Consider the following 23679-nt stretch of genomic DNA (forward strand, 5'->3'; position numbering starts at 1 on the left):
GTATCATAAGTGTGTGTTTTCCAGCTTCTCTCTGCAATAGACAGAAATCCAATGGAAAAATCATTGCTTTTAGTTGAGGGAGCCTTTGCGTTGTTAACTGTCAGGAGAACAATAATGTAAATGTGAATGAACAATCAGTTTGTACAAAGCAGTGTGTCATACTTGGGAAAAGGGCAAGGAACATGCTAGTCTTTTTGTCAGATAATTGTGAAGCGTCAGTTGTCCTCTACTACAAAATACAAGGTCCCTGAAAAATGAACTAATTCTCTGCATTCTGTTGGCTTCAATGGTAAGTTGCTGAGTAGGGGGTTCTCTGAGGGGGAGGGGTTACTAATTATTTACGTTGAACAGGTATAAAAGACAAGGGTTGACCAGGTAGGATATCAGTTCACAGCAACAGCACATCTACAGCCAACATGAGCAACACCGGCATGAACATGAGGGGCAAGGTACTTTTAGAAGTCTTTTTGTAATAATCAGGAATTACTGTTTGCAATATCACAGTTTATTCCTAGCTAATCTATTTCTAACCATTACAATTCCCTTCTTTCAGATCACCTTCTACGAGGAGAAGAACTTCCAGGGTCGTTCTTATGAGTGCATGAATGAATGCTCTGACATGTCCTCCTCCCTGAGCAGGAGCCAGTCCTGCAGGGTTGAGAGCGGCTGCTTCATGGTCTACGATCGTTCCAACTACATGGGAAACCAGTACTTCATGAAGAGGGGCGAGTACTCCGACTGCATGAGCATGATGGGAATGAGGGACTGCATCAAGTCTTGCCGTATGATCCCCATGGTGGGTATATAACTGTAACCGACGATTCTACTATGGGTGACACTGACCACCCGATAACTCTTTACATTAAATCATTAATTTATAATTCTTCTCCCCAAAGCAGCACAGAGGCCAGTTCAGGATGAAGATCTATGAGAAGGAGAACTTCGGTGGTCAGAGTCACGAGATGATGGAGGACTGCGACAATGTCATGGACCGTTACCACATGAACGAGTGCCAGTCCTGCAACGTGATGGACGGTCACTGGCTGATGTACGAGCAGCCCCAGTTCAGAGGCAAGATGATGTACATGAGGCCCGGAGAGTACAGGAACTTCAGAGACATGGGCATGAGCGGCCAGAGGTTCATGAGCATGAGGCGAATCACCGATTCCTGCTAAATGTTCACTGAATGTTTCCTGAATTCATAAAATGCCAAATAAAAAATTAACCTTGAATGTGACTTTTGTCATGATTATTTCTCCAACTGTTAAAATCACACATTATTAATTGAAATTAATTATATAAGATTTATTTGACAGTAGGCAACTATTAGCAATGCAAATGTTGATACTAACATGTTTTATATCTGATGAGAAATGTGTTGCAAGGTTGACAACAACAAAAAACATAGAATGCCACAATTGATATTGGATGACGGATAAATACACTGGGTTGATGATACGTGACAACACTTTTGGTAATTAAATAAAAATGAGATTATTACATTTTTAAGCTAAGGTATTATTTGTATTCAGTAAACTTTGTATTTAGTAAACTTGTCATGGTTTTGGATTTGTGTTGCAATTTTACGGTTATATTTTGAAATTCTGTGTACCACTTTACAATAAGACTAACCCTTACGTATAAAGGATTCATAAAGAGTTTATAATTAGGTTATGAATGAGGTTGTAAACACTATTAATCATTAAGAACCATTTATAAACCAGTTCTAACATAGTTTTCATACATCAACACAGGCTCACTATTTGGCAAGATGACTAAGCCTTATATTGGCTACTTAGCGAGAATCAACTCAGTGAACAACAGATACCAAGGATGCTGGCTGATGAAGGAGACGAAGTTAGCTAGGTAGCCAATATAAGACTTAGCAGTACAGATACATGTGGGCTCACTATTTGGCAAGCAACCGGTCACAATTAACCTGTTTATCTCATGTCTTATAAAAGCTTATTAATGATTTATAAACTATTCACAACCTAATAATAAATTAATTACAAACTATTCGTAAAACCTTTATAAGGGTAGTCTTATTGTAAAGTGTTACCAAATTCTGTTCTCCCTGTGTCATGGTCTTCCTTCCGTGTATTTGCCCTCCTGTGTATAATTGTCTCATTGTGTTCACCTGTTGCCCCCCCCCCCCCCCCTTGTGTTTCTGCCTCCCCTGCCCAGCTGTGTCTTTTACTGTGATTACCCTTCTGTGTATTTAGTCTTGTTTTCCCTTTTGCTCCCTGTTCGGTCGTCGTCTTTCTCATCCACGTTACCTGCCGGTACTTGTTGTAAGTTTGTTCCTGTTCCTCGTGCTCCTCAATTTGCTGTTTTAGTTGTTACCTGTTTGTCTGTATCATCGGCTCTTTATTAAAGCTAGCTTTTTGTTACATGCCTTTTCCTGCATTTGGGTCCTATTTTCTCCAACCCTGACAGTACTAGACTGAACGGGACACAAACTGTTTACCCCGCTCCACTCTGGCAGGAGGCTGCGCTCCATCAGGACCAAAACCTCTCTCCACCTGAACAGTTTCTTCCCCTCTGCTCCTGGCCTCATCAACAAGGCCCAGGACCCCCACTGAAACTGACTTTTATCCATCCCAGAAAAAACATTATGCATTACATTAATGCACATAACATAATGCGAACAACATCTTGTTATTTAAAAAAAATTGCACATTTCTTCTCCACATTACCTCTTTTAAATCAGAACAGCTCTCTACTTTAAATAAAGCATATAGTATTTGTTATATGTTAATGTTGTACATTGTCACCTCTGCAGCAAATGGTCCTTCGAGCCAGAGACTGAGCCACACTCCACACAGTGAACAAATGACTGATTCAGAGACTGATGGCATGCAGACAATGGATGAACCCAACAATGGAGGTCAGGCCCTTTCTACTGAGAACATGGATGGATCCGAAGGTGTCCCAGAGCCTAGCCTTTCACCTGAACCCTTATTGCCCACCTCTCATCCAAAGCACCAAATTCTGCCATCAGTATCCCTGGAAGCATTAGCCAAAGCCCTGACAAAGCCAATTAGCCATCAAGACCTAGGGGCTAGACCCAAAAGAGATAGACGGCCCCCTGATTACTATGGTTTTCCACGGCAGAAGGCAGCATCCCAAGTATCTCATAGTTTAAGTAGTAAGAGGACACACTTCAGCAAGTCAGCATCACGTTTCCGTATACAGGCTCTAATATAGTTATATCGTTTCCTTGGTTCATGCACATAATTCAAAGGACTCTCCAAAATAAACATTACAAAATGGATCAGAGAGAAAGACGGATGCATTAAATGCGGAATAATCCATAAAATGGACAAATGCACCTTAAAGAAGGCCATGTAATGTATGCAAGGACATTCACTTGACTATTCTCCATGACTTTAATTCAAACAAATCAGCTACAGTGATGTACACATCCCCCTCCTCAGAGGTTCTCTACATGGACAAACCTAACACCTCCCATCAAGTCATGTTGAAAGCTGTCAATGTACTTCTCCACAACGGGGACAGGACCCTCACAACTCATGCAGACCTTGATGATGGTGCTGATCGATCCATCCTGCTCCCCTTTGCTGTCCAGTGTTTGGGTCTCTCAACACAGCCTGAAACAATCTCACTATGCACAGTGCGGCAGGATATAGTGCAAGTAAGTGGAGCAACGGTTTCCTTTGGAATTTCCCCTATTGACCAGCGAACTGAAGGGCATGTACTTCAACGGAGCATTCACTGCTGAACATCTCAGCCTTTCAGAGCACACATACCCTGTACAACAGTTACAAGAGCAGTTTCACCATCTCAGAGATATTCCATTACAGCCAATTGACCATGCATGCCCTCTTGTCCTCATTGGCAATAGCTACCATCTCAACAACTGAATACCCCGATAAATAAAGCAAAGAAATTGCAACTCTTGTCTCCTGGTGGTTTGTGGCTCCAGTTTGAACATGTATCTCCAACAAATGGTTGACAATCACTAAGGTGGTGTTAATATGTGGAGGTTATCCTTCTGAACAAACATGTAAGTATCATAAGTGTGTGTTTTCCAGCTTCTCTCTGCAATAGACTGAGATCCAATGGAAAAATCATTGCTTTTAGTTGAGGGAGCCTTTGCGTTGTTAACTGTCAGGAGAACAATAATGTAAATGTGAATGAACAATCAGTTTGTACAAAGCAGTGTGTCATACTTGGGAAAAGGGCAAAGAACATGCTAGTCTTTTTCTCAGATCATTGTGAAGCGTCAGTTGTCCTCTACTACAAAATACAAGGTCCCTGAAAAATGAACTAATTCTCTCCATTCTGTGGGCTTCAATGGTAAGTTGCTGAGTAGGGGGTTCTCTGAGGGGGAGGGGTCACTAATTATTTACGTTGAACAGGTATAAAAGACAAGGGTTGACCAGGTAGGATATCAGTTCACAGTAACAGCACATCTACAGCCAACATGAGCAACACCGGCATGAACATGAGGGGCAAGGTACTTTTAGAAGTCTTTTTGTAATAATCAGGAATTACTGTTTGCAATATCAGTTTATTCCTAGCTAATCTATTTCTAACCATTACAATTCCCTTCTTTCAGATCACCTTCTACGAGGAGAAGAACTTCCAGGGTCGTTCTTATGAGTGCATGAATGAATGCTCTGACATGTCCTCCTCCCTGAGCAGGAGCCAGTCCTGCAGGGTTGAGAGCGGCTGCTTCATGGTCTACGATCGTTCCAACTACATGGGAAACCAGTACTTCATGAAGAGGGGCGAGTACTCCGACTGCATGAGCATGATGGGAATGAGGGACTGCATCAAGTCTTGCCGTATGATCCCCATGGTGGGTATATAACTGTAACCGACGATTCTACTATGGGTGACACTGACCACCCGATAACTCTTTACATTAAATCATTAATTTATAATTCTTCTCCCCAAAGCAGCACAGAGGCCAGTTCAGGATGAAGATCTATGAGAAGGAGAACTTCGGTGGTCAGAGTCACGAGATGATGGAGGACTGCGACAACGTCATGGACCGTTACCGCATGAACGAGTGCCAGTCCTGCAACGTGATGGACGGTCACTGGCTGATGTACGAGCAGCCCCAGTTCAGAGGCAAGATGATGTACATGAGGCCCGGAGAGTACAGGAACTTCAGAGACATGGGCATGAGCGGCCAGAGGTTCATGAGCATGAGGCGAATCACCGATTCCTGCTAAATGTTCACTGAATGTTTCCTGAATTCATAAAATGCCAAATAAAAAATTAACCTTGAATGTGACTTTTGTCATGATTATTTCTCCAACTGTTAAAATCACACATTATTAATTGAAATTAATTATATAAGATTTATTTGACAGTAGGCAACTATTAGCAATGAAAATGTTGATACTAACATGTTTTATATCTGATGAGAAATGTGTTGCAAGGTTGACAACAACAAAAAACATAGAATGCCACAATTGATATTGGATGACGGATAAATACACTGGGTTGATGATACGTGACAACACTTTTGGTAATTAAATAAAAATGAGATTATTACATTTTTAAGCTAAGGTATTATTTGTATTCAGTAAACTTTGTATTTAGTAAACTTGTCATGGTTTTGGATTTGTGTTGCAATTTTACGGTTATATTTTGAAATTCTGTGTACCACTTTACAATAAGACTAACCCTTACGTATAAAGGATTCATAAAGAGTTTATAATTAGGTTATGAATGAGGTTGTAAACACTATTAATCATTAAGAACCATTTATAAACCAGTTCTAACATAGTTTTCATACATCAACACAGGCTCACTATTTGGCAAGATGACTAAGCCTTATATTGGCTACTTAGCGAGAATCAACTCAGTGAACAACAGATACCAAGGATGCTGGCTGATGAAGGAGACGAAGTTAGCTAGGTAGCCAATATAAGACTTAGCAGTACAGATACATGTGGGCTCACTATTTGGCAAGCAACCGATCACAGTTGCCCTGTTTATCTCATGTCTTATAAAAGCTTATTAATGATTTATAAACTATTCACAACCTAATAATAAATTAATTACAAACTATTCGTAAAACCTTTATAAGGGTAGTCTTATTGTAAAGTGTTACCAAATTCTGTTCTCCCTGTGTCATGGTCTTCCTTCCGTGTATTTGCCCTCCTGTGTATAATTGTCTCATTGTGTTCACCTGTTGCCCCCCCCCTTGTGTTTCTGCCTCCCCTGCCCAGCTGTGTCTTTTACTGTGATTACCCTTCTGTGTATTTAGTCTTGTTTTCCCTTTTGCTCCCTGTTCGGTCGTCGTCTTTCTCATCCACGTTACCTGCCGGTACTTGTTGTAAGTTTGTTCCTGTTCCTCGTGCTCCTCAATTTGCTGTTTTAGTTGTTACCTGTTTGTCTGTATCATCGGCTCTTTATTAAAGCTAGATTTTTGTTACATGCCTTTTCCTGCATTTGGGTCCTATTTTCTCCAACCCTGACAGTACTAGACTGAACGGGACACAAACTGTTTACCCCGCTCCACTCTGGCAGGAGGCTGCGCTCCATCAGGACCAAAACCTCTCTCCACCTGAACAGTTTCTTCCCCTCTGCTCCTGGCCTCATCAACAAGGCCCAGGACCCCCACTGAAACTGACTTTTATCCATCCCAGAAAAAACATTATGCATTACATTAATGCACATAACATAATGCGAACAACATCTTGTTATTTAAAACAAATTGCACATTTCTTCTCCACATTACCTCTTTTAAATCAGAACAGCTCTCTACTTTAAATAAAGCATATAGTATTTGTTATATGTTAATGTTGTACATTGTCACCTCTGCAGCAAATGGTCCTTCGAGCCAGAGACTGAGCCACACTCCACACAGTGAACAAATGACTGATTCAGAGACTGATGGCATGCAGACAATGGATGAACCCAACAATGGAGGTCAGGCCCTTTCTACTGAGAACATGGATGGATCCGAAGGTGTCCCAGAGCCTAGCCTTTCACTTGAACCCTTATTGCCCACCTCTCATCCAAAGCACCAAATTCTGCCATCAGTATCCCTGGAAGCATTAGCCAAAGCCCTGACAAAGCCAATTAGCCATCAAGACCTAGGGGCTAGACCCAAAAGAGATAGACGGCCCCCTGATTACTATGGTTTTCCACGGCAGAAGGCAGCATCCCAAGTATCTCATAGTTTAAGTAGTAAGAGGACACACTTCAGCAAGTCAGCATCACGTTTCCGTATACAGGCTCTAATATAGTTATATCGTTTCCTTGGTTCATGCACATAATTCAAAGGACTCTCCAAAATAAACATTACAAAATGGATCAGAGAGAAAGACGGATGCATTAAATGCGGAATAATCCATAAAATGGACAAATGCACCTTAAAGAAGGCCATGTAATGTATGCAAGGACATTCACTTGACTATTCTCCATGACTTTAATTCAAACAAATCAGCTACAGTGATGTACACATCCCCCTCCTCAGAGGTTCTCTACATGGACAAACCTAACACCTCCCATCAAGTCATGTTGAAAGCTGTCAATGTACTTCTCCACAACGGGGACAGGACCCTCACAACTCATGCAGTCCTTGATGATGGTGCTGATCGATCCATCCTGCTCCCCTTTGCTGTCCAGTGTTTGGGTCTCTCAACACAGCCTGAAACAATCTCACTACGCACAGTGCGGCAGGATATAGTGCAAGTAAGTGGAGCAACGGTTTCCTTTGGAATTTCCCCTATTGACCAGCGAACTGAAGGGCATGTCTTCAACGGAGCATTCACTGCTGAACATCTCAGCCTTTCAGAGCACACATACCCTGTACAACAGTTACAAGAGCAGTTTCACCATCTCAGAGATATTCCATTACAGCCAATTGACCATGCATGCCCTCTTGTCCTCATTGGCAATAGCTACCATCTCAACAACTGAATACCCCGATAAATAAAGCAAAGAAATTGCAACTCTTGTCTCCTGGTGGTTTGTGGCTCCAGTTTGAACATGTATCTCCAACAAATGGTTGACAATCACTAAGGTGGTGTTAATATGTGGAGGTTATCCTTCTGAACAAACATGTAAGTATCATAAGTGTGTGTTTTCCAGCTTCTCTCTGCAATAGACTGAGATCCAATGGAAAAATCATTGCTTTTAGTTGAGGGAGCCTTTGCGTTGTTAACTGTCAGGAGAACAATAATGTAAATGTGAATGAACAATCAGTTTGTACAAAGCAGTGTGTCATACTTGGGAAAAGGGCAAAGAACATGCTAGTCTTTTTCTCAGATCATTGTGAAGCATCAGTTGTCCTCTACTACAAAATACAAGGTCCCTGAAAAATGAACTAATTCTCTCCATTCTGTGGGCTTCAATGGTAAGTTGCTGAGTAGGGGGTTCTCTGAGGGGGAGGGGTCACTAATTATTTACGTTGAACAGGTATAAAAGACAAGGGTTGACCAGGTAGGATATCAGTTCACAGTAACAGCACATCTACAGCCAACATGAGCAACACCGGCATGAACATGAGGGGCAAGGTACTTTTAGAAGTCTTTTTGTAATAATCAGGAATTACTGTTTGCAATATCACAGTTTATTCCTAGCTAATCTATTTCTAACCATTACAATTCCCTTCTTTCAGATCACCTTCTACGAGGAGAAGAACTTCCAGGGTCGTTCTTATGAGTGCATGAATGACTGCTCTGACATGTCCTCCTCCCTGAGCAGGAGCCAGTCCTGCAGGGTTGAGAGCGGCTGCTTCATGGTCTACGATCGTTCCAACTACATGGGGAACCAGTACTTCATGAAGAGGGGCGAGTACTCCGACTACATGAGCATGATGGGAATGAGGGACTGCATCAAGTCTTGCCGTATGATCCCCATGGTGGGTATATAACTGTAACCGACGATTCTACTATGGGTGACACTGACCACCCGATAACTCTTTACATTAAATCATTAATTTATAATTATTTTCCCCAAAGCAGCACAGAGGCCAGTTCAGGATGAAGATCTATGAGAAGGAGAACTTCGGTGGTCAGAGTCACGAGATGATGGAGGACTGCGACAACGTCATGGACCGTTACCGCATGAACGAGTGCCAGTCCTGCAACGTGATGGACGGTCACTGGCTGATGTACGAGCAGCCCCAGTTCAGAGGCAAGATGATGTACATGAGGCCCGGAGAGTACAGGAACTTCAGAGACATGGGCATGAGCGGCCAGAGGTTCATGAGCATGAGGCGAATCACCGATTCCTGCTAAATGTTCACTGAATGTTTCCTGAATTCATAAAATGCCAAATAAAAAATTAACCTTGAATGTGACTTTTGTCATGCTTATTGCTCCAACTGTTAAAATCACACATTATTAATTGAAATTAATTATATAAGATTTATTTGACAGTAGGCAACTATTAGCAATGCAAATGTTGATACATGTTTTATATCTGATGAGAAATGTGTTGCAAGGTTGACAACAACAAAAAACATAGAATGCCACAATTGATATTGGATGACGGATAAATACACTGGGTTGATGATACGTGACAACACTTTTGGTAATTAAATAAAAATGAGATTATTACATTTTTAAGCTAAGGTATTATTTGTATTCAGTAAACTTTGTATTTAGTAAACTTGTCATGGTTTTGGATTTGTGTTGCAATTTTACGGTTATATTTTGAAATTCTGTGTACCACTTTACAATAAGACTAACCCTTACGTATAAAGGATTCATAAAGAGTTTATAATTAGGTTATGAATGAGGTTGTAAACACTATTAATCATTAAGAACCATTTATAAACCAGTTCTAACATAGTTTTCATACATCAACACAGGCTCACTATTTGGCAAGATGACTAAGCCTTATATTGGCTACTTAGCGAGAATCAACTCAGTGAGCAACAGATACCAAGGATGCTGGCTGATGAAGGAGACGAAGTTAGCTAGGTAGCCAATATAAGACTTAGCAGTACAGATACATGTGGGCTCACTATTTGGCAAGCAACCGGTCACAATTAACCTGTTTATCTCATGTCTTATAAAAGCTTATTAATGATTTATAAACTATTCACAACCTAATTGTCACGGTAGAGCGAAGGAAGCAGGACCCAAATGCAGATAAACTGATAATACCTTTATTTCAAGGATAGTGAAATATAGAACTAGGACAGACAGAACACTCACCGGTGAACACAGTCAACAACGAAAGACGAACCGACAAAGACAGACAGAAAAACCAGAACTTAAATACACACAAGACTAATCACACAAACAAGACACAGGTGAGGAGGGAGGAGAAAACACAGAGGCACCAGGTGAACACAATCGGGTAATCAGGGAGGGAAAACAGACAGAAATCAACAGGCAGGAAACGGGGGTGAACAATTTACAAAATAAAACAGGAAACCCAAAGATAGAAAAAGACAAGACAAAACAACAACACAGACAGATCGTGACAGTACCCCCCCCCCTCAAGGGACGGATCCCAGACGTCCCAAAACAAAACTAAAAAAGTCCAAAACCTTAAGCAGGGTGGGTGGAGGGGGTCCGGAGGAGGGACGCATCACTAAGCCACCAGGGTGGGTGGAGGGGGTCTGGAGGACGGGCTTGGGTTGACAGCCCAGGGGAACGGCAGAGGACCAGGAAAGGGTCTTGGGCGGACGGCCCGGGGGCAAGGCAGAGGACCAGGAAGGGGTATCGGGCGGACGGCCCGGGGGCAAGGCAGAGGTCCAGGAAGGGGTCTCGGGCGGACGGCCCGGGGGCAAGGCAGAGTCCAAAATGGGGGTTATGGAGGGGCGAAGGCCACCGCGGGCGAACTCAGGGGGCCGAGCATGAGGGCGAGGACTGCGGCCGGAAAAGTCAGGGGGCCGAGCATGAGGGCGAGGACCGCGGCCGGAAGAGTCAGGGGGCCGGGCTCGAGGGCGAAGACCGCGGCTCTCAGGGGGCCGGGCTCGAGGGTGAAGACTGCGGCTCACAGAGGCCCGGGCTCGAGGGCGAAGACCAGAGAGCTCCGGAGGCCGGGCAGGAAGGCGCTGACGGGACAGTGCCAGAGACCGGGCAGGACCCGGTGTCGGAGCTGGTGGGACAGGCCTCGGCAGGATCCCCCACGGAAGAGGACCAGGACACGGGATTTGCAGGATCCCCAGCAGGAGAGCAGTCGGCGGGGCCTCCAACGGCACAGTACATAGGATTGGCAGGACCCCCGGCAGGAGAGTAGAAGGCGGGACCTCCAACGAGACAGGACAACGGGTTGGCAGGAGAGTAGTCGGCGGGACCTCCAACAGCACAGGACAAAGGGTTGGCAGGACCCCCGGCAGGAGAGTAGTCGGCGGGGCCTCCAACAGCACAGGACAAAGGGTTGGCAGGACCCCCGGCAGGAGAGTAGTCGGCGGGACCTCCAACAGCACAGGACAAAGGGTTGGCAGGACCCCCGGCAGGAGAGTAGTCGGCGGGGCCTCCAACGGCACAGGACATAGGATTGGCAGGACCCCCGGCAGGAGAGTAGACGGCGGGACCTCCAACAGCACAGGACAAAGGGTTGGCAGGACCCCCGGCAGGAGAGTAGTCGGCGGGCCCTCCAACGGGACAGGACAAAGGGTTGGCAGGACCCCCGGCAGGAGAGTAGTCGGCGGGGGCTCCAACGGCATAGGACATAGGATTGGCAGGACCCCCGGCAGGAGAGTAGTCGGCGGGACCTCCAACGGCACAGGACAAAGGATTGGCAGGACCCCCGGCAGGAGAGTAGTCGGCGGGGCCTCCAACGGCACAGGACAAAGGATTGGCAGGACCCCCGGCAGGAGAGTAGATGGCGGGACCTCCAACGGGACAGGACAAAGGGTTGGCGTCGTCTGGGGAGCCAGCCGGAGACGAGGTGCTGGAGTCGGCCAGTACGCCGACAAGACTCGGGGAGCTGGCGTCGGCTGGGGAGCCAGCAGAAGACGAGGTGCTGGAGTCGGCCGGTACGCCGACAAGACTCGGGGAGCTGGCGTCGGCTGGGGAGCCAGCAGAAGACGAGGTGCTGGAGTCGGCCGGTACGCCGACAAGACTCGGGGAGCTGGCGTCGGCTGAGGAGTCAGCCCTGTAGCCGAAACTGGAGTCGAGCCCATGGCTTCCGGGGACGGTACTGAAGCCGGAACCATGGCTGCTGGGGCTGGAACCATGGCTGCGGGGGTCGGAATTGAAGCCAGAATCATGGCTGTAAGGTCCGGTTCTGGAGCCGGAAATATGGCTGAATGGGCCTGCTCTGGAGCCGGAATCATGGCTGTAAGGTCCGGTTCTGAAGCCTGGATCATTGCTGTGTGGGCCGGTACTGAAGCCGGAACCTCCAACGGCACTTCAGTAGGGACTGGAGAGGGAAGTCGAGAGGGGACTCGAGAGGGAACTTGAGATGGGACTAGAGTTGGGATTTGAGAAGGGACTAGGGAAGGGACTAAAGGAGGGACTGGAGATGGGACTAGAGATGGGACTAGAGGAGAGACTTGAGAAAGGACTTGAGAAAGGACTAGAGAAGGGACTAGAGAAGTGACCTGAGGAGGGACTTGGGAAGGGACTAGAGAGTGGACCAGAGAAGGGACTAGAGAAGGGACTTGAGATGGGACTATGGCAGCTGGGGCAAGAGCTGGGTCTGGAACCATGGCCGCTGGGGCCAGAACCATGGCCGCTGGGGCCAGAACTGGGACCGGAATCATGGCTCTTGGGGCTCGGGCTGCTAGCCTGGACTTGCGACTCCTTCTACTAGAAGCCGCCTTAAGGCTACGTGGACCTCCAAAAGCCAGACGAGTTCCAGAAAACGACTCCTGGACAAGAGCAGGAACTGGGGCAGAAGCACTGGTTGACTCCAGACGGAACACACAGAGACGGTTGTATTCAGCAGGCTGGAAATCACACACCCAGAGGAAGTCCAAAATCCAGCCAGGTAAGAACTTCACCAAGTCTGGTTTCTCCATAGCCAACCGGTGCGCCTCTACCAGAGCGGCCTCCCTCTGCCGAACACTGGACGCTCCCTTCCACCAATCATGGCAGCAAGCCAAATAAAAGGAAAAATGTTGTAGTTCCACCTCAAATGGATCATCTGCTGGGTCCATTTCTTGGTCGGTTCGTTCTGTCACGGTAGAGCGAAGGAAGCAGGACCCAAATGCAGATAAACTGATAATACCTTTATTTCAAGGATAGTGAAATATAGAACTAGGACAGACAGAACACTCACCGGTGAACACAGTCAACAACGAAAGACGAACCGACAAAGACAGACAGAAAAACCAGAACTTAAATACACACAAGACTAATCACACAAACAAGACACAGGTGAGGAGGGAGGAGAAAACACAGAGGCACCAGGTGAACACAATCGGGTAATCAGGGAGGGAAAACAGACAGAAAGCAACAGGCAGGAAACGGGGGTGAACAATTTACAAAATAAAACAGGAAACCCAAAGATAGAAAAAGACAAGACAAAACAACAACACAGACAGATCGTGACACTAATAATAAATTAATTACAAACTATTCGTAAAACCTTTATAAGGGTAGTCTTATTGTAAAGTGTTACCAAATTCTGTTCTCCCTGTGTCATGGTCTTCCTTCCGTGTATTTGCCCTCCTGTGTATAATTGTCTCATTGTGTTCACCTGTTGCCCCCCCCCCCCCCCCCTTGTGTTTCTGCCTCCCCTGCCCAGCTGTGTCTTTTACTGTGATTACCCTTCTGTGTATTTAGTCTTGTTTTCCCTTTTGCTCCCTGTTCGGTCGTCGTCTTTCTCATCCACGTTACCTGCCGGTACTTGTTGTAAGTTTGTTCCTGTTCCTCGTGCTCCTCAATTTGCTGTTTTAGTTGTTACCTGTTTGTCTGTATCATCGGCTCTTTATTAAAGCTAGCTTTTTGTTACATGCCTTTTCCTGCATTTGGGTCCTATTTTCTCCAACCCTGACAGTACTAGACTGAACGGGACACAAACTGTTTACCCCGCTCCACTCTGGCAGGAGGCTGCGCTCCATCAGGACCAAAACCTCTCTCCACCTGAACAGTTTCTTCCCCTCTGCTCCTGGCCTCATCAACAAGGCCCAGGACCCCCACTGAAACTGACTTTTATCCATCCCAGAAAAAACATTATGCATGACATTAATGCACATAACATAATGCGAACAACATCTTGTTATTTAAAACAAATTGCACATTTCTTCTCCACATTACCTCTTTTAAATCAGAACAGCTCTCTACTTTAAATAAAGCATATAGTATTTGTTATATGTTAATGTTGTACATTGTCACCTCTGCAGCAAATGGTCCTTCGAGCCAGAGACTGAGCCACACTCCACACAGTGAACAAATGACTGATTCAGAGACTGATGGCATGCAGACAATGGATGAACCCAACAATGGAGGTCAGGCCCTTTCTACTGAGAACATGGATGGATCCGAAGGTGTCCCAGAGCCTAGCCTTTCACTTGAACCCTTATTGCCCACCTCTCATCCAAAGCACCAAATTCTGCCATCAGTATCCCTGGAAGCATTAGCCAAAGCCCTGACAAAGCCAATTAGCCATCAAGACCTAGGGGCTAGACCCAAAAGAGATAGACGGCCCCCTGATTACTATGGTTTTCCAAGGCAGAAGGCAGCATCCCAAGTATCTCATAGTTTAAGTAGTAAGAGGACACACTTCAGCAAGTCAGCATCACGTTTCCGTATAAAGCTCTAATATAGTTATATCGTTTCCTTGGTTCATGCACATAATTCAAAGGACTCTCCAAAATAAACATTACAAAATGGATCAGAGAGAAAGACGGATGCATTAAATGCGGAATAATCCATAAAATGGACAAATGCACCTTAAAGAAGGCCATGTAATGTATGCAAGGACATTCACTTGACTATTCTCCATGACTTTAATTCAAACAAATCAGCTACAGTGATGTACACATCCCCCTCCTCAGAGGTTCTCTACATGGACAAACCTAACACCTCCCATCAAGTCATGTTGAAAGCTGTCAATGTACTTCTCCACAACGGGGACAGGACCCTCACAACTCATGCAGACCTTGATGATGGTGCTGATCGATCCATCCTGCTCCCCTTTGCTGTCCAGTGTTTGGGTCTCTCAACACAGCCTGAAACAATCTCACTACGAACAGTGCGGCAGGATATAGTGCAAGTAAGTGGAGCAACGGTTTCCTTTGGAATTTACCCTATTGACCAGCGAACTGAAGGGCATGTCTTCAACGGAGCATTCACTGCTGAACATCTCGGTCTTTCAGAGCACACATACCCTGTACAACAGTTACAAGAGCAGTTTCACCATCTCAGAGATATTCCATTACAGCCAATTGACCATGCATGCCCTCTTGTCCTCATTGGCAATAGCTACCATCTCAACAACTGAATACCCCGATATATAAAGCAAAGAAATTGCAACTCTTGTCTCCTGGTGGTTTGTGGCTCCAGTTTGAACATGTATCTCCAACAAATGGTTGACAATCACTAAGGTGGTGTTAATATGTGGAGGTTATCCTTCTGAACAAACATGTAGGTATCATAAGTGTGTGTTTTCCAGCTTCTCTCTGCAATAGACAGAAATCCAATGGAAAAATCATTGCTTTTAGTTGAGGGAGCCTTTGCGTTGTTAACTGTCAGGAGAACAATAATGTAAATGTGAATGAACAATCAGTTTGTACAAAGCAGTGTGTCATACTTGGGAAAAGGGCAAAGAACATGCTAGTCTTTTTCTCAGATCATTGTGAAGCATCAGTTGTCCTCTACTACAAAATACAAAGTCCCTGAAAAATGAACTAATTCTCTGCATTCTGTTGGCTTCAATGGTAAGTTGCTGAGTAGGGGGTTCTCTGAGGGGGAGGGGTTACTAATTATTTACGTTGAACAGGTATAAAAGACAAGGGTTGACCAGGTAGGATATCAGTTCACAGCAACAGCACATCTACAGCCAACATGAGCAACACCGGCATGAACATGAGGGGCAAGGTACTTTTAGAAGTATTTTTGTAATAATCAGGAATTACTGTTTGCAATATCACAGTTTATTCCTAGCTAATCTATTTCTAACTATTACAATTCCCTTTTTTCAGATCACCTTCTACGAGGAGAAGAACTTCCAGGGTCGTTCTTATGAGTGCATGAATGAATGCTCTGACATGTCCTCCTCCCTGAGCAGGAGCCAGTCCTGCAGGGTTGAGAGCGGCTGCTTCATGGTCTACGATCGTTCCAACTACATGGGAAACCAGTACTTCATGAAGAGGGGCGAGTACTCCGACTGCATGAGCATGATGGGAATGAGGGACTGCATCAAGTCTTGCCGTATGATCCCCATGGTGGGTATATAACTGTAACCGACGATTCTACTATGGGTGACACTGACCACCCGATAACTCTTTACATTAAATCATTAATTTATAATTCTTCTCCCCAAAGCAGCACAGAGGCCAGTTCAGGATGAAGATCTATGAGAAGGAGAACTTCGGTGGTCAGAGTCACGAGATGATGGAGGACTGCGACAACGTCATGGACCGTTACCGCATGAACGAGTGCCAGTCCTGCAACGTGATGGACGGTCACTGGCTGATGTACGAGCAGCCCCAGTTCAGAGGCAAGATGATGTACATGAGGCCCGGAGAGTACAGGAACTTCAGAGACATGGGCATGAGCGGCCAGAGGTTCATGAGCATGAGGCGAATCACCGATTCCTGCTAAATGTTCACTGAATGTTTCCTGAATTCATAAAATGCCAAATAAAAAATTAACCTTGAATGTGACTTTTGTCATGATTATTTCTCCAACTGTTAAAATCACACATTATTAATTGAAATTAATTATATAAGATTTATTTGACAGTAGGCAACTATTAGCAATGAAAATGTTGATACTAACATGTTTTATATATGATGAGAAATGTGTTGCAAGGTTGACAACAACAAAAAACATAGAATGCCACAATTGATATTGGATGACGGATAAATACACTGGGTTGATGATACGTGACAACACTTTTGGTAATTAAATAAAAATGAGATTATTACATTTTTAAGCTAAGGTATTATTTGTATTCAGTAAACTTTGTATTTAGTAAACTTGTCATGGTTTTGGATTTGTGTTGCAATTTTACGGTTATATTTTGAAATTCTGTGTACCACTTTACAATAAGACTAGCCCTTACGTATAAAGGATTCATAAAGAGTTTATAATTAGGTTATGAATGAGGTTGTAAACACTATTAATCATTAAGAACCATTTATAAACCAGTTCTAACATAGTTTTCATACATCAACACAGGCTCACTATTTGGCAAGATGACTAAGCCTTATATTGGCTACTTAGCGAGAATCAACTCAGTGAACAACAGATACCAAGGATGCTGGCTGATGAAGGAGACGAAGTTAGCTAGGTAGCCAATATAAGACTTAGCAGTACAGATACATGTGGGCTCACTATTTGGCAAGCAACCGGTCACAATTAACCTGTTTATCTCATGTCTTATAAAAGCTTATTAATGATTTATAAACTATTCACAACCTAATAATAAATTAATTACAAACTATTCGTAAAACCTTTATAAGGGTAGCCTTATTGTAAAGTGTTACCAAATTCTGTTCTCCCTGTGTCATGGTCTTCCTTCCGTGTGTTTGCCCTCCTGTGTATAATTGTCTCATTGTGTTCACCTGTTGCCCCCCCCCCCCCCTTGTGTTTCTGCCTCCCCTGCCCAGCTGTGTCTTTTACTGTGATTACCCTTCTGTATATTTAGTCTTGTTTTCCCTTTTGCTCCCTGTTCGGTAGTCGTCTTTCTCATCCACGTTACCTGCCGGTACTTGTTGTAAGTTTGTTCCTGTTCCTCGTGCTCCTCAATTTGCTGTTTTAGTTGTTACCTGTTTGTCTGTATCATCGGCTCTTTATTAAAGCTAGCTTTTTGTTACATGCCTTTTCCTGCATTTGGGTCCTATTTTCTCTAACCCTGACAGTACTAGACTGAACGGGACACAAACTGTTTACCCCGCTCCACTCTGGCAGGAGGCTGCGCTCCATCAGGACCAAAACCTCTCTCCACCTGAACAGTTTCTTCCCCTCTGCTACTGGCCTCATCAACAAGGCCCAGGACCCCCACTGAAACTGACTTTTATCCATCCCAGAAAAAACATTATGCATTACATTAATGCACATAACATAATGCGAACAACATCTTGTTATTTAAAAAAAATTGCACATTTCTTCTCCACATTACCTCTTTTAAATCAGAACAGCTCTCTACTTTAAATAAAGCATATAGTATTTGTTATATGTTAATGTTGTACATTGTCACCTCTGCAGCAAATGGTCCTTCGAGCCAGAGACTGAGCCACACTCCACACAGTGAACAAATGACTGATTCAGAGACTGATGGCATGCAGACAATGAATGAACCCAACAATGGAGGTCAGGCCCTTTCTACTGAGAACATGGATGGATCCGAAGGTGTCCCAGAGCCTAGCCTTTCACCTGAACCCTTATTGCCCACCTCTCATCCAAAGCACCAAATTCTGCCATCAGTATCCCTGGAAGCATTAGCCAAAGCCCTGACAAAGCCAATTAGCCATCAAGACCTAGGGGCTAGACCCAAAAGAGATAGACGGCCCCCTGATTACTATGGTTTTCCACGGCAGAAGGCAGCATCCCAAGTATCTCATAGTTTAAGTAGTAAGAGGACACACTTCAGCAAGTCAGCATCACGTTTCCGTATACAGGCTCTAATATAGTTATATCGTTTCCTTGGTTCATGCACCTGTACAACAGTTACAAAGGACTCTCCAAAATAAACATTACAAAATGGATCAGAGAGAAAGACGGATGCATTAAATGCAGAATAATCCATAAAATGGACAAATGCACCTTAAAGAAGGCCATGTAATGTATGCAAGGACATTCACTTGACTATTCTCCATGACTTTAATTCAAACAAATCAGCTACAGTGATGTACACATCCCCCTCCTCAGAGGTTCTCTACATGGACAAACCTAACCACTCCCATCAAGTCATGTTGAAAGTTGTCAATGTACTTCTCCACAACGGGGACAGGACCCTCACAACTCATGCAGTCCTTGATGATGGTGCTGATCGATCCATCCTGCTCCCCTTTGCTGTCCAGTGTTTGGGTCTCTCAACACAGCCTGCAACAATCTCACTACGCACAGTGCGGCAGGATATAGTGCAAGTAAGTGGAGCAACGGTTTCCTTTGGAATTTACCCTATTGACCAGCGAACTGAAGGGCATGTCTTCAACGGAGCATTCACTGCTGAACATCTCGGTCTTTCAGAGCACACATACCCTGTACAACAGTTACAAGAGCAGTTTCACCATCTCAGAGATATGCCATTACAGCCAATTGACCATGCATGCCCTCTTGTCCTCATTGGCAATAGCTACCATCTCAACAACTGAATACCCCGATAAATAAAGCAAATAAATTGCAACTCTTGTCTCCTGCTGGTTTGTGGCTCCAGTTTGAACATGTATCTCCAACAAATGGTTGACAATCACTAAGGTGGTGTTAATATGTGGAGGTTATCCTTCTGAACAAACATGTAAGTATCATAAGTGTGTGTTTTCCAGCTTCTCTCTGCAATAGACAGAAATCCAATGGAAAAATCATTGCTTTTAGTTGAGGGAGCCTTTGCGTTGTTAACTGTCAGGAGAACAATAATGTAAATGTGAATGAACAATCAGTTTGTACAAAGCAGTGTGTCATACTTGGGAAAAGGGCAAGGAACATGCTAGTCTTTTTGTCAGATAATTGTGAAGCGTCAGTTGTCCTCTACTACAAAATACAAAGTCCCTGAAAAATGAACTAATTCTCTGCATTCTGTTGGCTTCAATGGTAAGTTGCTGAGTAGGGGGTTCTCTGAGGGGGAGGGGTTACTAATTATTTACGTTGAACAGGTATAAAAGACAAGGGTTGACCAGGTAGGATATCAGTTCACAGCAACAGCACATCTACAGCCAACATGAGCAACACCGGCATGAACATGAGGGGCAAGGTACTTTTAGAAGTCTTTTTGTAATAATCAGGAATTACTGTTTGCAATATCACAGTTTATTCCTAGCTAATCTATTTCTAACCATTACAATTCCCTTTTTTCAGATCACCTTCTACGAGGAGAAGAACTTCCAGGGTCGTTCTTATGAGTGCATGAATGAATGCTCTGACATGTCCTCCTCCCTGAGCAGGAGCCAGTCCTGCAGGGTTGAGAGCGGCTGCTTCATGGTCTACGATCGTTCCAACTACATGGGAAACCAGTACTTCATGAAGAGGGGCGAGTACTCCGACTGCATGAGCATGATGGGAATGAGGGACTGCATCAAGTCTTGCCGTATGATCCCCATGGTGGGTATATAACTGTAACCGACGATTCTACTATGGGTGACCACCCGATAACTCTTTACATTAAATCATTAATTTATAATTCTTCTCCCCAAAGCAGCACAGAGGCCAGTTCAGGATGAAGATCTATGAGAAGGAGAACTTCGGTGGTCAGAGTCACGAGATGATGGAGGACTGCGACAACGTCATGGACCGTTACCGCATGAACGAGTGCCAGTCCTGCAACGTGATGGACGGTCACTGGCTGATGTACGAGCAGCCCCAGTTCAGAGGCAAGATGATGTACATGAGGCCCGGAGAGTACAGGAACTTCAGAGACATGGGCATGAGCGGCCAGAGGTTCATGAGCATGAGGCGAATCACCGATTCCTGCTAAATGTTCACTGAATGTTTCCTGAATTCATAAAATGCCAAATAAAAAATTAACCTTGAATGTGACTTTTGTCATGATTATTTCTCCAACTGTTAAAATCACACATTATTAATTGAAATTAATTATATAAGATTTATTTGACAGTAGGCAACTATTAGCAATGAAAATGTTGATACTAACATGTTTTATATCTGATGAGAAATGTGTTGCAAGGTTGACAACAACAAAAAACATAGAATGCCACAATTGATATTGGATGACGGATAAATACACTGGGTTGATGATACGTGACAACACTTTTGGTAATTAAATAAAAATGAGATTATTACATTTTTAAGCTAAGGTATTATTTGTATTCAGTAAACTTTGTATTTAGTAAACTTGTCATGGTTTTGGATTTGTGTTGCAATTTTACGGTTATATTTTGAAATTCTGTGTACCACTTTACAATAAGACTAACCCTTACGTATAAAGGATTCATAAAGAGTTTATAATTAGGTTATGAATGAGGTTGTAAACACTATTAATCATTAAGAACCATTTATAAACCAGTTCTAACATAGTTTTCATACATCAACACAGGCTCACTATTTGGCAAGATGACTAACTCTTATATTGGCTACTTAGCGAGAATCAACTCAGTGAACAACAGATACCAAGGATGCTGGCTGATGAAGGAGACGAAGTTAGCTAGGTAGCCAATATAAGACTTAGCAGTACAGATACATGTGGGCTCACTATTTGGCAAGCAACCGGTCACAATTAACCTGTTTATCTCATGTCTTATAAAAGCTTATTAATGATTTATAAACTATTCACAACCTAATAATAAATTAATTACAAACTATTCGTAAAACCTTTATAAGGGTAGCCTTATTGTAAAGTGTTACCAAATTCTGTTCTCCCTGTGTCATGGTCTTCCTTCCGTGTGTTTGCCCTCCTGTGTATAATTGTCTCATTGTGTTCACCTGTTGCCCCCCCCCCCCCCCTTGTGTTTCTGCCTCCCCTGCCCAGCTGTGTCTTTTACTGTGATTACCCTTCTGTGTATTTAGTCTTGTCTTCCCTTTTGCTCCCTGTTCGGTAGTCGTCTTTCTCATCCACGTTACCTGCCGGTACTTGTTGTAAGTTTGTTCCTGTTCCTCGTGCTCCTCAATTTGCTGTTTTAGTTGTTACCTGTTTGTCTGTATCATCGGCTCTTTATTAAAACTAGCTTTTTGTTACATGCCTTTTCCTGCATTTGGGTCCTATTTTCTCCAACCCTGACAGTACTAGACTGAACGGGACACAAACTGTTTACCCCGCTCCACTCTGGCAGGAGGCTGCGCTCCATCAGGACCAAAACCTCTCTCCACCTGAACAGTTTCTTCCCCTCTGCTCCTGGCCTCATCAACAAGGCCCAGGACCCCCACTGAAACTGACTTTTATCCATCCCAGAAAAAACATTATGCATTACATTAATGCACATAACATAATGCGAACAACATCTTGTTACTTGTTACTACTTTAAATACAGCATATAGTATTTGTCATATGTTAATGTTGTACATTGTCACCTCTGCAGCAAATGATCCTTCGAGCCAGAGACTGAGCCACACTCCACACAGTGAACAAATGACTGATTCAGAGACTGATGGCATGCAGACAATGAATGAACCCAACAATGGAGGTCAGGCCCTTTCTACTGAGAACATGGATGGATCCGAAGGTGTCCCAGAGCCTAGCCTTTCACCTGAACCCTTATTGCCCACCTCTCATCCAAAGCACCAAATTCTGCCATCAGTATCCCTGGAAGCATTAGCCAAAGCCCTGACAAAGCCAATTAGCCATCAAGACCTAGGGGCTAGACCCAAAAGAGATAGACGGCCCCCTGATTACTATGGTTTTCCACGGCAGAAGGCAGCATCCCAAGTATCTCATAGTTTAAGTAGTAAGAGGACACACTTCAGCAAGTCAGCATCACGTTTCCGTATACAGGCTCTAATATAGTTATATCGTTTCCTTGGTTCATGCACCTGTACAACAGTTACAAAGGACTCTCCAAAATAAACATTACAAAATGGATCAGAGAGAAAGACGGATGCATTAAATGCAGAATAATCCATAAAATGGACAAATGCACCTTAAAGAAGGCCATTTAATGTATGCAAGGACATTCACTTGACTATTCTCCATGACTTTAATTCAAACAAATCAGCTACAGTGATGTACACATCCCCCTCCTCAGAGGTTCTCTACATGGACAAACCTAACCACTCCCATCAAGTCATGTTGAAAGTTGTCAATGTACTTCTCCACAACGGGGACAGGACCCTCACAACTCATGCAGTCCTTGATGATGGTGCTGATCGATCCATCCTGCTCTCCTTTGCTGTCCAGTGTTTGGGTCTCTCAACACAGCCTGCAACAATCTCACTATGCACAGTGCGGCAGGATATAGTGCAAGTAAGTGGAGCAACGGTTTCCTTTGGAATTTCCCCTATTGACCAGCGAACTGAAGGGCATGACTTCAACGGAGCATTCACTGCTGAACATCTCAGCCTTTCAGAGCACACATACCCTGTACAACAGTTACAAGAGCAGTTTCACCATCTCAGAGATATTCCATTACAGCCAATTGACCATGCATGCCCTCTTGTCCTCATTGGCAATAGCTACCATCTCAACAACTGAATACCCCGATAAATAAAGCAAAGAAATTGCAACTCTTGTCTCCTGGTGGTTTGTGGCTCCAGTTTGAACATGTATCTCCAACAAATGGTTGACAATCACTAATGTAGTGTTAATATGTGGAGGTTATCCTTCTGAACAAACATGTAAGTATCATAAGTGTGTGTTTTCCAGCTTCTCTCTGCAATAGACTGAAATCCAATGGAAAAATCATTGCTTTTAGTTGAGGGAGCCTTTGCGTTGTTAACTGTCAGGAGAACAATAATGTAAATGTGAATGAACAATCAGTTTGTACAAAGCAGTGTGTCATACTTG

At 43.9% G+C, this 23679-nt stretch overlaps 6 protein-coding genes across 6 annotated transcripts in view; 5 read left to right on the forward strand and 1 right to left on the reverse strand.

Annotated features, from left to right (window-relative positions):
• Positions 1-23679, reverse strand: part of si:dkey-91i10.2 (uncharacterized protein LOC555224 homolog) — a 225780-nt gene that overhangs the window by 96689 nt on the left and 105412 nt on the right.
• LOC117538155 (gamma-crystallin M2-like) lies at positions 417-1205 on the forward strand. The gene is made up of 3 exons (XM_034203702.1): positions 417-449; positions 554-796; positions 900-1205. The coding sequence occupies exons 1-3, from the start codon at positions 417-419 to the stop codon at positions 1173-1175; spliced, it is 552 nt and encodes a 183-aa protein (XP_034059593.1). The 3' UTR covers positions 1176-1205.
• On the forward strand, positions 4451-5237 carry LOC117538151 (gamma-crystallin M2-like). The gene is made up of 3 exons (XM_034203698.1): positions 4451-4483; positions 4586-4828; positions 4932-5237. Exons 1-3 carry the CDS (start codon positions 4451-4453, stop codon positions 5205-5207), a joined length of 552 nt encoding a protein of 183 aa, XP_034059589.1. The 3' UTR covers positions 5208-5237.
• Positions 8462-9284, forward strand: LOC117538140 (gamma-crystallin M2-like). The gene is made up of 3 exons (XM_034203686.1): positions 8462-8507; positions 8612-8854; positions 8958-9284. The coding sequence occupies exons 1-3, from the start codon at positions 8475-8477 to the stop codon at positions 9231-9233; spliced, it is 552 nt and encodes a 183-aa protein (XP_034059577.1). The 5' UTR covers positions 8462-8474; the 3' UTR covers positions 9234-9284.
• On the forward strand, positions 15909-16697 carry LOC117538152 (gamma-crystallin M2-like). Its single transcript, XM_034203699.1, has 3 exons — positions 15909-15941; positions 16046-16288; positions 16392-16697. Exons 1-3 carry the CDS (start codon positions 15909-15911, stop codon positions 16665-16667), a joined length of 552 nt encoding a protein of 183 aa, XP_034059590.1. The 3' UTR covers positions 16668-16697.
• Positions 19948-20730, forward strand: LOC117538154 (gamma-crystallin M2-like). Its single transcript, XM_034203701.1, has 3 exons — positions 19948-19980; positions 20085-20327; positions 20425-20730. The coding sequence occupies exons 1-3, from the start codon at positions 19948-19950 to the stop codon at positions 20698-20700; spliced, it is 552 nt and encodes a 183-aa protein (XP_034059592.1). The 3' UTR covers positions 20701-20730.

The sequence above is a fragment of the Gymnodraco acuticeps genome, unplaced genomic scaffold, assembly GCF_902827175.1.
Source record: "Gymnodraco acuticeps unplaced genomic scaffold, fGymAcu1.1, whole genome shotgun sequence".
Lineage (NCBI taxonomy): Eukaryota > Metazoa > Chordata > Actinopteri > Perciformes > Bathydraconidae > Gymnodraco > Gymnodraco acuticeps.